A 12,293-nucleotide genomic window follows, 5' to 3' on the forward strand; every position below is an offset into this window, starting at 1 on the left:
CATGGCTGGATTCAAACCTGGGTCCCCAGAACATTACCTGAGTCTGTAGATAAATAGTCTAGTGGTAAAACTAGGCCATTGCCTCCCCATTACTAAATAAAAAAGTAAATGTTGGAAATCATTAATAAAAACAGTGAAAGCTGCGAATATTCAGATTTTTCTTACTTTATATCAAGCTAAATGTTTGAATTCACATCACACGTTGCCCTTAAACTTCAGTTTCTGGAAGATGTTTCTAGAAGATTACTTGTCAGAACATTTGCCCTAGCTATTGTCCATATTAATAAAATGTTGTTATTATTACAGCATGGGTCAGATTGACTGTAAGATTTACCTTTGTGATCTTGAACTGATATTATCCATTGCTAGCTGCACCCAAAGTAAAGGTGTTGATTTTTCACTACAATGTGGCTTGTTACAGATTACTAATCCATATTGAATGTTGTCAGGTTTGGTGCAGTGACCTCTCACTCATGTATTATGGCACCGAGTTGACAAAGTGTTCCTTCTATTTGAGCTGACCTGCATTTCAACTCTCAGCTCACAACTGGAAAGGCAAATTTGTCAACTAATTCTGAGAGCATGAACTTTTCATAATATTTATTATCCAAGATCAATTCCCTAAAGTCCTGAACACTCACTACTTGTTAGACAAAAGCAGCAATGGGCTATCATCAAGCACAGCATCCGAGAGTGAAGACTGAATGTGGTCCAGTTGTGTTTTCAGTGCTGTAGTCAAGAATACATACATACACAAAAGGTAATGCACAAACACTGAACAAAAATACACAGATGTACATGCAGCTCATGCAACAAAGTACTAATCTACTTTTGCCACATAAGACTTCTGGGGAAAAAAAAGAAATAATAAACAGAAAACTCATGCTAAAAATAGTAACGATTACTGTGCACAGATTACACAAAGCTTTTATCATTTTTGTCAGCCATGCCTCAAAATCTTACATACTTGTCAATAGAGCCAACCATGTAGTAAACCATTGGAAACCAGCAGATTGCTTCCAGAAAATGTACATCTGGCCTGGAGGGAAAGCCATAATTTAGAGAATGTGCTTTACATACATTGTAACTGTGAAACAAGCATTTCTGCAAGGATGTAAGTGAAGAGAAGTTTGAACACACAAAGACTGCCTAAAGCTAAAATGATATTTGCACAGATTTTTATAATGAGAACACTATGTACTTTTTAAAACATAATCAGCTTCTGAAGAATGTATTTTTCAAAAATGTTCAGATCCTTCTTGCCTCAATGTTTTATTGTCCCCTTAATATAAACGAGGCTGCCCGAAAGCAATGAACACAGCGCGATGGTCACAGTCAATCAAACATGGCCAATGCAATGTTGCAAATGGATGCCATGTGAAAATAATTTATAAGTCACATATTTTTATTGTGCTTACAATATAAACATCACCATGGAATGAAATTTCCTCAAAATCTTTGTCATAATTATTTTGCATGAACAGCTTCAAAAAACAGTCATGTGTGTAATTTAGTTTTATACTGAAGTATTGGTCTGAGTACATTTTCTTGATCTTTAATGTTGATGTGTCCTGTGAAATTTTGCCAAAAATAAATGTTACGCAAGGGTCTGAAAGGGTTAATGCTGAGGAGTGCCTTAAATACCACCCACTATGATAATGCCAAATGGAATTGGTGGCAGAACAGCCAAAGATCTCAAAGGAGTGAGACTCAATGTCTGTGCCTTTCTCATAATCTCTGTGACAATATACATCAAGTTTGTGCAACTTTTACATAACTGTTATCATGCTGTAAACTACACCTTCCTTAAGGCAGGAGGCCCTTTTCTCCTCATTTGTTGACTATTTCTCTCATTTCCCCTTCCAGAGCAGGGGAAAGTCTAGTCTGGTAGGGGAAAGCAGGTGTGTAGACTTCAACCATGGAAAAACTACCTTATAGTCAGAAAATAGGATAGGTAGTGCATAGAACATAAAGAACAATAGGATAGATTGCTCATGTAACATGGTGAGCAGCGATATGGCTCCACTTAATGACCTCCGCTATTTGGCAGCGGTGGAGGTGTGAGGATTTCTTCAGGCATGACTTTAAGAAGGCTGACAGTCAGCAACTACAAGAGCTGATCACTTGAGATCCCTACAGAAGAACACCTCGTGGTTACATTCAATCAGCCAGAATCCACGGTTAATGGTAAAGGCATTTCAGACTTGGCACACAGAAGCAAGAAGGTGCTCAGAACTCGCTGGAGTTGGAATTGGAGCACAAATCCCTCCAGGACGGTTATAAATTGCATCGGTTGCCCCTGGTCCAGGAACAGATGATTACAGAATAATTGGTCAAGGAACGTAGGTCAAAGAGTCATCAGTCGTGAGAAACCAGTCAAAGGATAACTGCTCGGAGATTTCATAGGGTTCCCGAGATTCACGGTGGAGCCAAGAATATAAATTAATTTTAGCAATATTCAATTAAGAAATTTGTTTCAAACTGTAAGCAAGTTAGAAATCTGTGACTATGCTGGATTAGCAGAAATATTTTCCACTGCTGTCAACAGTAAAGAGAGGTCAGACGGCAAGAATTAGTAAGAAGTGAGGACTGCAGATGTTGGAGATCAGAGCTGAAAATGTGTTGCTGGAAAAGCGCAGCAGGTCAGGCAGCATCCAAGGAGCAGGAGATTCGACGTTTCGGGCATGAGCCCTTCTTTATTCCTGAACGTCGAATCTCTTGCTCCTTGGATGCTGCCTGACCTGCTGCGCTTTTCCAGCAACACATTTTCAGTACAAGAATTAGCAACCTTATCAAGAAAACACCAGCAATCCGAATGCCAATGAGCAGTATATTCCTTTTGATTTAATCAATGAACCTTGAACGAGTATAATTGAGAGTGTAACCCAGAACGGTTGGGACAGAACAGTTATGCTAGTTTTAAGTCTGATGGTAGATGCTGAGGTGATTCAAAAGACAAGTTCCGAGGCAGAGTTTCATTTCCTTGTCTTCCCAGAAAGAATCCTCAATGACAGTAACAGAGGTCATGGGAAGAAAGGAGGAATCCACAAACTGTACGACTGAGGAAGTGGGCCCACTTATTTCATCAGGAGCACAACCACTGAGGGTGAACGAAAGGGACAAAACGATTCAACAAGTTAAAGAATCAATGCACTTCTGCATTGCGTTACTGGCAGGCTGAGAACAAGAATCTGACTGACACAGATTGAGGACAGGATGGAGTTAGGCTTGGAGATCATGGTGAGATTTGGCGGGGAGGGGTTGCTATGAGGAATTTGGTCTGGGCATGTTCAACCGGCACTAGTTTTGAGATTGTCGCTGGAGGTGGGGGGTCTCTGTGAATCATATGGCACCCCTTATGAAGGCACCCCCAGCCAACCCACTGAGAGAACTTTCCTGAATGATGATGACAGCAAGCCCTCCTAATGTGGGCTAAATGTCACCTAGCCTGCACACTATGAGCAATCTTGGAAGTGTGGGTGGAAACCTAAGCACCTGGAAGAAACCCACGCAGACACAGGGAAAATGTGCAAACTCCATGCAGACAGTCACCTGAGGTTGGAATCGAACCCAGGTCCCCAGTGCTGTGAAGCAGTAGTGCTAACCACTGAGCCACCATGCTGCCCTGTTCTGGAAGAGGAAGAACAGCAGAAGTGGCAGTCAGTGGAGAGGAAGACACCATGAAATGAAAACTGCCAGTCAAAATCGCCAGTGCAGCAACACACGAGGGAGTTGCCTCCAAGCTGCTCACATTCCACCAGTGCTACTCTGCTGGAAACCTACTTATAAACCTCCAACAGGCTAGCACCAATGGCAGATGAACATCTCATGAACTTTCCAGCACTTATAAATTTTGACAGTGAAATAATTTTAACGGATGCTGTGTAGGGTTGAAAAGTGCCCAAGGTCCTGGTTCAAGGTTCAGCTCATTGTGTCTAACCTATTTGTAGATAGAGGAAGACTGGCTATTAACTGACAGCAAGTCCACCTCCTAGTAGTGGTGACCTGCCTATAGTAGACTGGGAAGGACATTTGAACTTGGCTACATTTAATCCCTTTGAAGCAGTGGAGTCACAAGTTGTGACTTTTAAAACACCTGCTTTAAAAATGGGACATTCCGGTTTATTATTTCACCAGCATATGAAGAAATTCCTTCTGTCTCACTCACGTCATCCTTCCCCATTTAATCCCTGCTTCTCTCCCCATCCACCCACACTTGTTCTGTACTTCCCTCAGCCCCCATCTAACTCTCCTTCATTTAAACTTCCTCTCTTACCACACCCAGATACCTCCCCTCATCCTTTCCGCCCCTTGACGGTTCAGTCCCCACACTCCAACAAATAAAACTTTGCCCATACTAGAGGCTTTGGCACTGCCACTGCCCCTACTGTCAGAGGCTGGGTGCAGCTCCTCCATTAACAATTCTTTCTCGGAACAACAGAGTAGCCTGCTAAAGAGGATCAGAGTTTGGGTCCAAGTGGACAGGGAGCGGAGGCCTCTTCCATCACCAGGTGCCCCTGTATCACTGAGGGCTCAAGTAGACTAAGTCATTGTCAGTTGAAAATGCGTTGCTGGTTAAAGCACAGCAGGTCAGGCAGCATCCAAGGAATAGGAAATTCGATGTTTCGGGCATAAGCCCTTCATCAGGAATGAGGAGAGGGTGGCAGGCAGGTTAAGATAAAAAGTCATTGTCATGTTGTAGACTAATGGATTAACGTCGCAAGAGGTCCATGGAATCTATGGCATTGGCAAAAGTATGACTACATTACGATGAGGACAGAAGCAGTGGCAGATTGGAGTTCATGCTGAGTTTATAATGTATGCATTTGGCATAGTCTAAGGGAAAAATAGTTTAAAATAAAGATGCACACTTCTCATGTTAGATTAGTTCCCAACCCCACCACCAGCACTGTCGAAAATGCCAAGCACACTTGGTTTCATTAGTGACCGGGTCCTGAAGCAGCTTGAGGAAGCACCCAGCAACAGAGTTGCTGCAGTCCGTGCAACTTCAGGGGAAACTCCAGGAAAAGCAGAGAAAAGGCCATAAGCAAAACCGTCCATCAACCGGCAAAAGGCAGAGCAGCAGGAAAACCTAGACCAGGGTGCGCTCAATCTTGTGGCTTTCAGACACATTCAAAAGTGCGGAGGGACCACCACAAATATGGGTGAAACAGAGGAAGTGATTCACATCAAGGAAAATTCCTCAGGGCTAGCAACACCAAATCACAAACAGATTAGTAATCAGGGTTTTAGACAAAACTCCTTCAGAGTCAAGTAAAAATTGATCTTTTGAGAGCAGAGTTGGAAACAACAAACCCTGTACCAGCCTCATTGCTGGCAGAACGTCCTGTTCTTTCACTTTTAGACTCTTCTCCCTGACCTCCCACTAGATGTTGAACAATCGATAACGGCCCAGCCAAAAGCCCCCTGAAAGGCAACCACTCTAGCTCGCCCAATGATAGCTTGTGTCCCACCTGCCCTCGCTGCTCCTCCAATTAGAAATTCTGTTTCTGGAGGAGCAGCAAGAGCTAGTGGAAGGGAATCTGTGATTAGAGGAGTTGGAGTAATGAGCACAGAAGAGATGGAGTCTACAATTGGAGGAGATTTAAGAGTGGGAGAGCTGGAGTCTGTAGTCATTATCTGAACCGGGTAAGCAGAAACCGGCTCAGCACCTATAAGGCTGAGTGTTATCGGCCTTATAAAAACACAAAAAATAGGAATAGAAGTAGGCTGTTCAGCCCCTCAAGCCTGTTCTACCATTCAATGGGACCAGGCCTGATCTGATATTCCTCATGTTAAATTTCCTGTCCCTTTCCCCATAATTCTTGATTCCCTACTGATCAAGAATCTTCCCTCTGGGAATGGGCTTGGTGGTACTAAGAGTCGAAATGTGTGGCGCTGGAAAAGCACAGCAGTTGAGGCAGTATCTGTCACACTTCGGACATAAGCAGTTCATAATCACATTCCTGATGAAAGGTTTCTGCCTGAAACATCGACTCTCCTGCTCCTCGGATGCTGCCTGACCTGCTGTGCTTTTCCAGCGCCACACTTTTCAATTCTGACTCTCCAGCATCTGCAGTCCTTGGTGCTTGGCATGAGGTGGTGCCTGGTGACAGGTCTGTTGTCTTCATATTACCATGCCACCTTCCTGGAGCCCAATTAAGCCATTTAATTCAACTGAGAAGTTTCTGAGGAGATTGCAGGTGAACCCTAGTGGCCTCCCAGTGGACTCTGGGGTGGGGCTGCCTGTTTTGTGGGCATTCTTTGGACCTCAGAGTCCCCTGTCAACCAAGATTTGTCCCAGTTTCAATGGCACCATACACTGTTAACCCCTACGCCAGCCAAGGTATCAAACTGGCTTCTGGTCAGGGAAGGAGTAGACAAAAAAAACAGGCTTTATTTTTCATGGGAATCGATTTTTGCTGGAACTTGTCTATAAAAGGGCAAGCGGTGAATCAAAGATATTTGGTATTGAACAGAAAGTTGAGAGGGTCTTTGTTAAGAGTAGTAGCAGGCACCCAGTCCTGAAATTCTCTAGGGACCTCCCAACTCCAGACATTGCACAGTGTGAGCCCAGCAAAACACATACATTAGTGACACAAACAGCTGGCTCTTCTCTGAGGGCTTGGGGGTGCATCCTTCTAGCTCCCTGCCACAGTTTAGGTGGGAGATCTGTAGGGGGCTCGTTTCTTTAAATAAGAGAACGGGGCGCTGTTTTTCTTGTAAATGTTACATTATTCAAACGTAAGTTATAACAGTCAAAGCAAAGGACTCTTACAAAAGAGAGGTGCTAAAGACAGGAGTACCCAGTTCTGTTCAGAAGGAAGAGCTATTGCTACCTGGCTACAGATGCTGTCGATATGGTGCAATGGGAGTCAGCACCTCTTAAAATAACATGCTCAGGCCACTCAAGGAGCAATGAGACAAAACTAACTCGACAAACTAACCACGTTAAACCCAAATTCATAACCAGCAAATGACTGGATTGAGTCATGGCTTGAGTTTATTTTGGAAAATAAGCTGAAACATAGAAAATAGGAGCAGCATAGGCCATTCAGCCCTTCGAATCTGCTTCACCATTCATGATGATCATGGCTGACCTTCTACTTAATCCCTTGTTACTGATTTCTCACTATACATTTGATCTGAACATCCTTTACCATCTATCTCTACCATCAGGGAAAAGGTACAGAAGCCCTGAACACACACACCAGCCAGTTTCGAAACAGTTACTACCCTATTGTTGTTAGAATACTAAATAGACTCACAAACTCTAAGCATCCGCCTGTACCTGTGTTTTTGTTTGAGCCGCTGTTTACCTATTATTTACTATCTATGCTACTTAACTCTGTGATCTGCCTGTATTGCTCGCAAGACAAAGCTTTTCACTGTGCCTTGGTACACATGACAATAAATTCAATTCAACTCAACTCAATTCAATTCAATTCTTTATCGTCCCTTAGGCCTTAAGAACCATATCTAGCTCCTTCTTGGAAACTGTCAATACTTTGGCCTCAGCTGCTTTTTATGGCAGAGAATTCCGCAGCACAACTACCCCCTGGGTGAGGAAGTTTCTCCTCCTCAGCCCAGTCCTAAATGCACTACCCAAATGGTGAACATAAAGTCTCCTGCTGATTTTACTCAATCAGTTAATTATTTTGTAACCAGATGTTTTCTAATGAAAATGACCCTCCTTCACTTTGCTGGCTATTTGAAAATTTCAGTGGATACTCAACAATGAATTTGACACGTGGCAGAACAAAATGCTTTGGTTGTTTACCATTATAACAGGATTTCCAACAGGTTTGGATTTGTGTTTCTGTGCTGGTCGTCATGCAATATTAACTATTGTCAGCAGATGGCGATTGTCGCCTGTTTGCTGAAGAAATGAAGGCGAATAGAGATCTATGGGTTTCTTTGCCCGAGTACTGTAAATATCATTTCATCGTATTTTGGTTTCAGAAATGATAGGATTCATCAATTTTTTTAAAATAAAAAAATCTAGCCAATTTTCTAATAGCTTCACAATTTTAAAAATAAACTTCTGATAAAAGGGTGACAAATCTAGACGTATTTGCACAAAACTGTTTCAGGTGGCAAGGCAAGAGACCAGGCCCAATGTGGATTTCTCAAATAGAGGTGAGGTAGTCAGTGTTCGTCACAATTACCATGCAATATTCCTGGCTATAACTTCTGATGTCCACACAGACATCTCCACGGGGTGTGCAGCTGCAGTGCTAACTGATGAAATCTGCACAGAAATCTGCACCGTCACCGCACAAACATAGCTAATGATTTACCATTCCCACTCTGAAGACAGCTAAAAAAGTTAGTCTTTGATCAGACAGGGTGGAACGAGCTTTTCAATGGCTTACGTAGTCACCACCGGTGAAGAAAAACTGGGTCAGCAAAACTAGTTTTGCGAATATGGGGTCTCAGAGGAAAGTTAGCACTGCAGGTGAAGAACACATCGTTTTGCCTTTCCTTCTTTTATTTGTTTCCAGTGATTTGATAAATATGTTACAGTTTTTGTTATTTTGCTCCCTGTGTAATGGTTTAAATGTTATTTATATTTCTTGTTGTTTTCTATTATAAATTTCCTACTTTGCTATCTATGAGAATACCTTATTCCAGTCAATTGTAAAGCTTTTCTTATGTCTGGCCTGCTCAGTGATAGCATCAGTCCCCTCTAAGCGTCAGATGACTGAAATTCCTTACTGACAAGAAGCTTGAGGGCCAATCTATGTGATGTCAATAGTGAAAACTGGTCCTGTATCACACGCTGTTAACAGGGCTGCTCAGGTTTTGAAATGGTTGGTGCCCCCTTTCAGTCAAGATTAAAGAAACCTCTTCCAACAATGTGACTTTTTGATTTAATATTAAAATAATCTGTTTTCTCCACGCTTCCCCCCACCACTCCAGCAGTTGAGAAAGTGAATGGAATATATAATCAAAAATTGAGGCTTGTGACATTTTCCTCAGAAGCCATGCTGGGTGCTGTGCACTGATTAGTTATCTGCAGTGTGTGAATTGGAGAAACGCATGCAGTAAAGAGAGGGCTGGTTGGATCAGAGTAGATAAGCAGGATTACAAAGTAGGCTTGTTGGTGTTGAGATGATTTTACTGCTATAGTGTGTGAACAGGACAATAGGAGTACAGAATAAAAACAATTTCCCTGACACTCCAGGCAAGGTCCAAGATTACATTAATAGCAGCATTTTCTAGCTCTGTCCTATCCCTATGTTTAAAAAAATCATTTTCATCCGAGACAGAGGAATCAACTTGAGCTGCTACAATGAGTATATAAATGTTGTCCCATCACAGAGTCCTAATTTCACCATATTCTGTGGCAAAATCTGAACACACTGCAGTACTTAAGTCCTCAGTTCCGACATGCGAGGTGAACAGTACAAACACAAAGACATTTAATAAACCTTTCGATTTGACTGAAATGAGCAAAGCTTTTAAAATGGTTAAGTAGAAAGGATTTGGTAATTAAAGTTATTGCATTTTAAAGAAGTGTGGAAAGCTTATTGATTTACTCAAAATCATCGGCATGCCTGGGATAAGTGGTTCCTTCAGAAATAACATTGTCAGTGAAGGCAATGCTCACGGAAAATTGCCAAAAATGTTGCTTGTCAAAAATAAGCGTGGTGTAAGTGTGGGGGCTGTACATAGTGGTGCAGGACTTTCTTACTTCAAAGCCGTCCTCTACACTTAAGACTGAAGACAGGTTTGAGACCATTATCCCTGATACTGCATTATTCAACCTCACTACATTGTCCTGCAAGATAGTGGTGATTCCCAAAAGGTGGGAAAGTAAAATTACAAGTTGGCCTTTCTTTTGAATACTTGAGAATCAAATGCAGAAGACATCAGCATCCAAGGTCACCTACATACACATTTAGATGGGGAATGGCATATCCTGTGGACTGTTAAAAAAAACAGCAGGAAAGAAAAATTCAAAATGAATCCTTCCCCAAAACAGAGTAAAAACATAATTCTCATTTTCATTGTTTTGTTAAAGACCAATTTAATTCAACATAGAAAATTTAACCTCATTACAACTGGAAGATTAAACAATCAGTTGTTTGTATCAATAGGAATTTATGTATGCATGCTTTACCTAAACATTTACTTTAGTTTAAAATTGGCAATTGTCTGTCAGAACAGCTCGACCAAGTTACATTACTCAAGAAAAGTTGTTTTCATAAGTACTCTGTAAGTAGACAAACACTCAAAACCAATGTAGTATTTTCTGCAGTTGTTCCATGAACTGCATCTCTGGTTTCTAGAAATGAAGCCAGGGCCGAGATTAATTTGGTTGGGGAATGGGATGGAGACGGCTCTAATACTGGGACCACTGGAATCTGCCAACAAAGTACCCAATGAGGAACTTTTTTTTGGGTTGGCAAGTAGAGATGATTTTCCAGGGTTCAGAGAAAGAATTGTGAATTTCCTCATGGCCAGACAGTTCCGCATGGGAGCCAGACAATTACCAGAGCAACAGAGACCTGTTTGGTACCCCTAGCACACCAGTAAAACATCTGGGCCTCGAAGATCACTGTAATTCCTAGAAATTGCATTTAATCTCCATAGTATGCACAGTATACCTTGGATAGGGGATTTCACAAAACAAATCATGCTAAATTTATTCTTCAGATTCCAAAATTATCTCAGGCTGGAATGGCTCATGAGTTATGTTTCACTGAGTGCCAGTTTTCATCATGTTTCCAACTCAATAAACAAGCTGTCAACATCTAAAGTAATACATGTCACATTGGCTCAATAAAACTGACAAGTAATGACCATCTCCAACAGGAAGGAGTTGATTGAACATCGCAGCACCATTGCTGAATCGCCCAGCATCAAACATCCTTGGGATTTAAAACTAACCAGAAACATAAATAATGTGGCTCCAAAAGCATTTCAAAACTTCTCAATTCTGTGCAAGTAACACATCCTAAGTTAGGAAACCTGTTGCCATCTACAAGTCACAAAGACTCCAGATGCCTGGATGAGTGCAGTTCTAACACTCGAGAGATCACCCAGAACAAAGCAAATATTTAATTCGCAACACATCCTTCGCCTCAAACATTCAATATTTCAACATCAGAATACAGAAGCTGCAGTCTGCCCCAGCTACAAGAAGCTAATTCATCATGGGTCCTTCAGCTAAGCCTTCCAAACACACCCAGGAGAACAAAAGCAATAAATGCAAAGGAAGCAACACCAATTGAAAGTCAGTCACCATGCTGACTTGAAAAAATATTGCTGCGTCTTCGCTGTCATTAGGTCAAAGTCCTAGAACTCTATAGCCTACAAGATGTTAGTGTATCTACACCACATGGCCTGCACTGCTCAATTATCATTACCTTCTCAAGGATAATTAGGAATGGGCAATAAATAAAAACAGAAAATGCCTGAAATGCTCGCCAAGTTAAGCAGTATCTGTGAAGATAGAAACCATTGAATGGTTTCAGATGATAGTATTTGGGTTATTGACCTGAAATGTCCATGGTGTTTCTGTCCATAGGCACTGTCGTACCTCCTGAGAAATTCCAGCATTTTCTGGTTTTATCCAGCATCTGCAGTATTTTACTTTTGCATTTGGACAATGAAATGCTGGTCACACTCCAACCAAACGAATGAAAAGATATGAACAACAATTATGCATATATAAGTGACTGAACAGTTTTGCAAACTCCTGCTGTAATCCTCGTCCATATTTTTGCTAACTTTGTACTTAACTGTCCCAATATTCTTTTGTCTAATCTTTCTTCTTCCATTGACATAAAGTATTTGGCTGCCTGTGTTCTAAATTGCACCAAATTTTGTTAACCACATCGCACCCCTCCCCCGCCACCCCTCTCCCGTGCCCACACACTGATCTACATTTGTTCCCAATCAAACAGCGCATCCATTTGAAAGTTATCCTTGTTTCAAAATCCTTCCATGATCTCATCTCTCTGTATTGTCTCTCCCAACCATGTAGATCTCAGTGCTTCTAGAACCTATCGCCTCTTGTGCATTTTCAATGTGATTTATTCCAGTATTAGTGACTTACATTCTTATCCTCTTTTCCTAAGCCACTCTCTCTATCTCTTGCTCTCTTCCATGAAGGTGTTCCTTAATACCTATCACTTTGATTATGCTTTTGATCATTTTTGTTCAAACTTGCTTGTGGAAAACTGTCAAATTTTATTTGATAACCAGCTGTGAAAACAAAATGGGAGATTTTGTTTTACAAACCGGCAATATGAGTAAAGGCTGTTGCTCTCACTGCTTTTGCA

The 12,293-nt window shown here is 41.6% G+C and overlaps 1 protein-coding gene across 4 annotated transcripts in view; it reads right to left on the reverse strand.

The window, feature by feature from the left end:
- kcnt2 (potassium channel, subfamily T, member 2) overlaps nt 1-12,293 on the reverse strand; it is a 686,368-nt gene that overhangs the window by 265,403 nt on the left and 408,672 nt on the right. For 2 of the 4 annotated variants that reach the window (XM_060829713.1, XM_060829712.1), the window contains one exon: nt 968-1,039. The exons of the other annotated variants lie outside the window; for them this stretch is intronic. In XM_060829713.1, coding sequence (XP_060685696.1) covers nt 968-1,039 — 72 coding nt within the window. The remainder of the gene's footprint in view (nt 1-967; nt 1,040-12,293) is intronic. 4 annotated transcript variants of the gene reach the window in all.

Source organism: Hemiscyllium ocellatum, chromosome 9, assembly GCF_020745735.1.
Source record: "Hemiscyllium ocellatum isolate sHemOce1 chromosome 9, sHemOce1.pat.X.cur, whole genome shotgun sequence".
Lineage (NCBI taxonomy): Eukaryota > Metazoa > Chordata > Chondrichthyes > Orectolobiformes > Hemiscylliidae > Hemiscyllium > Hemiscyllium ocellatum.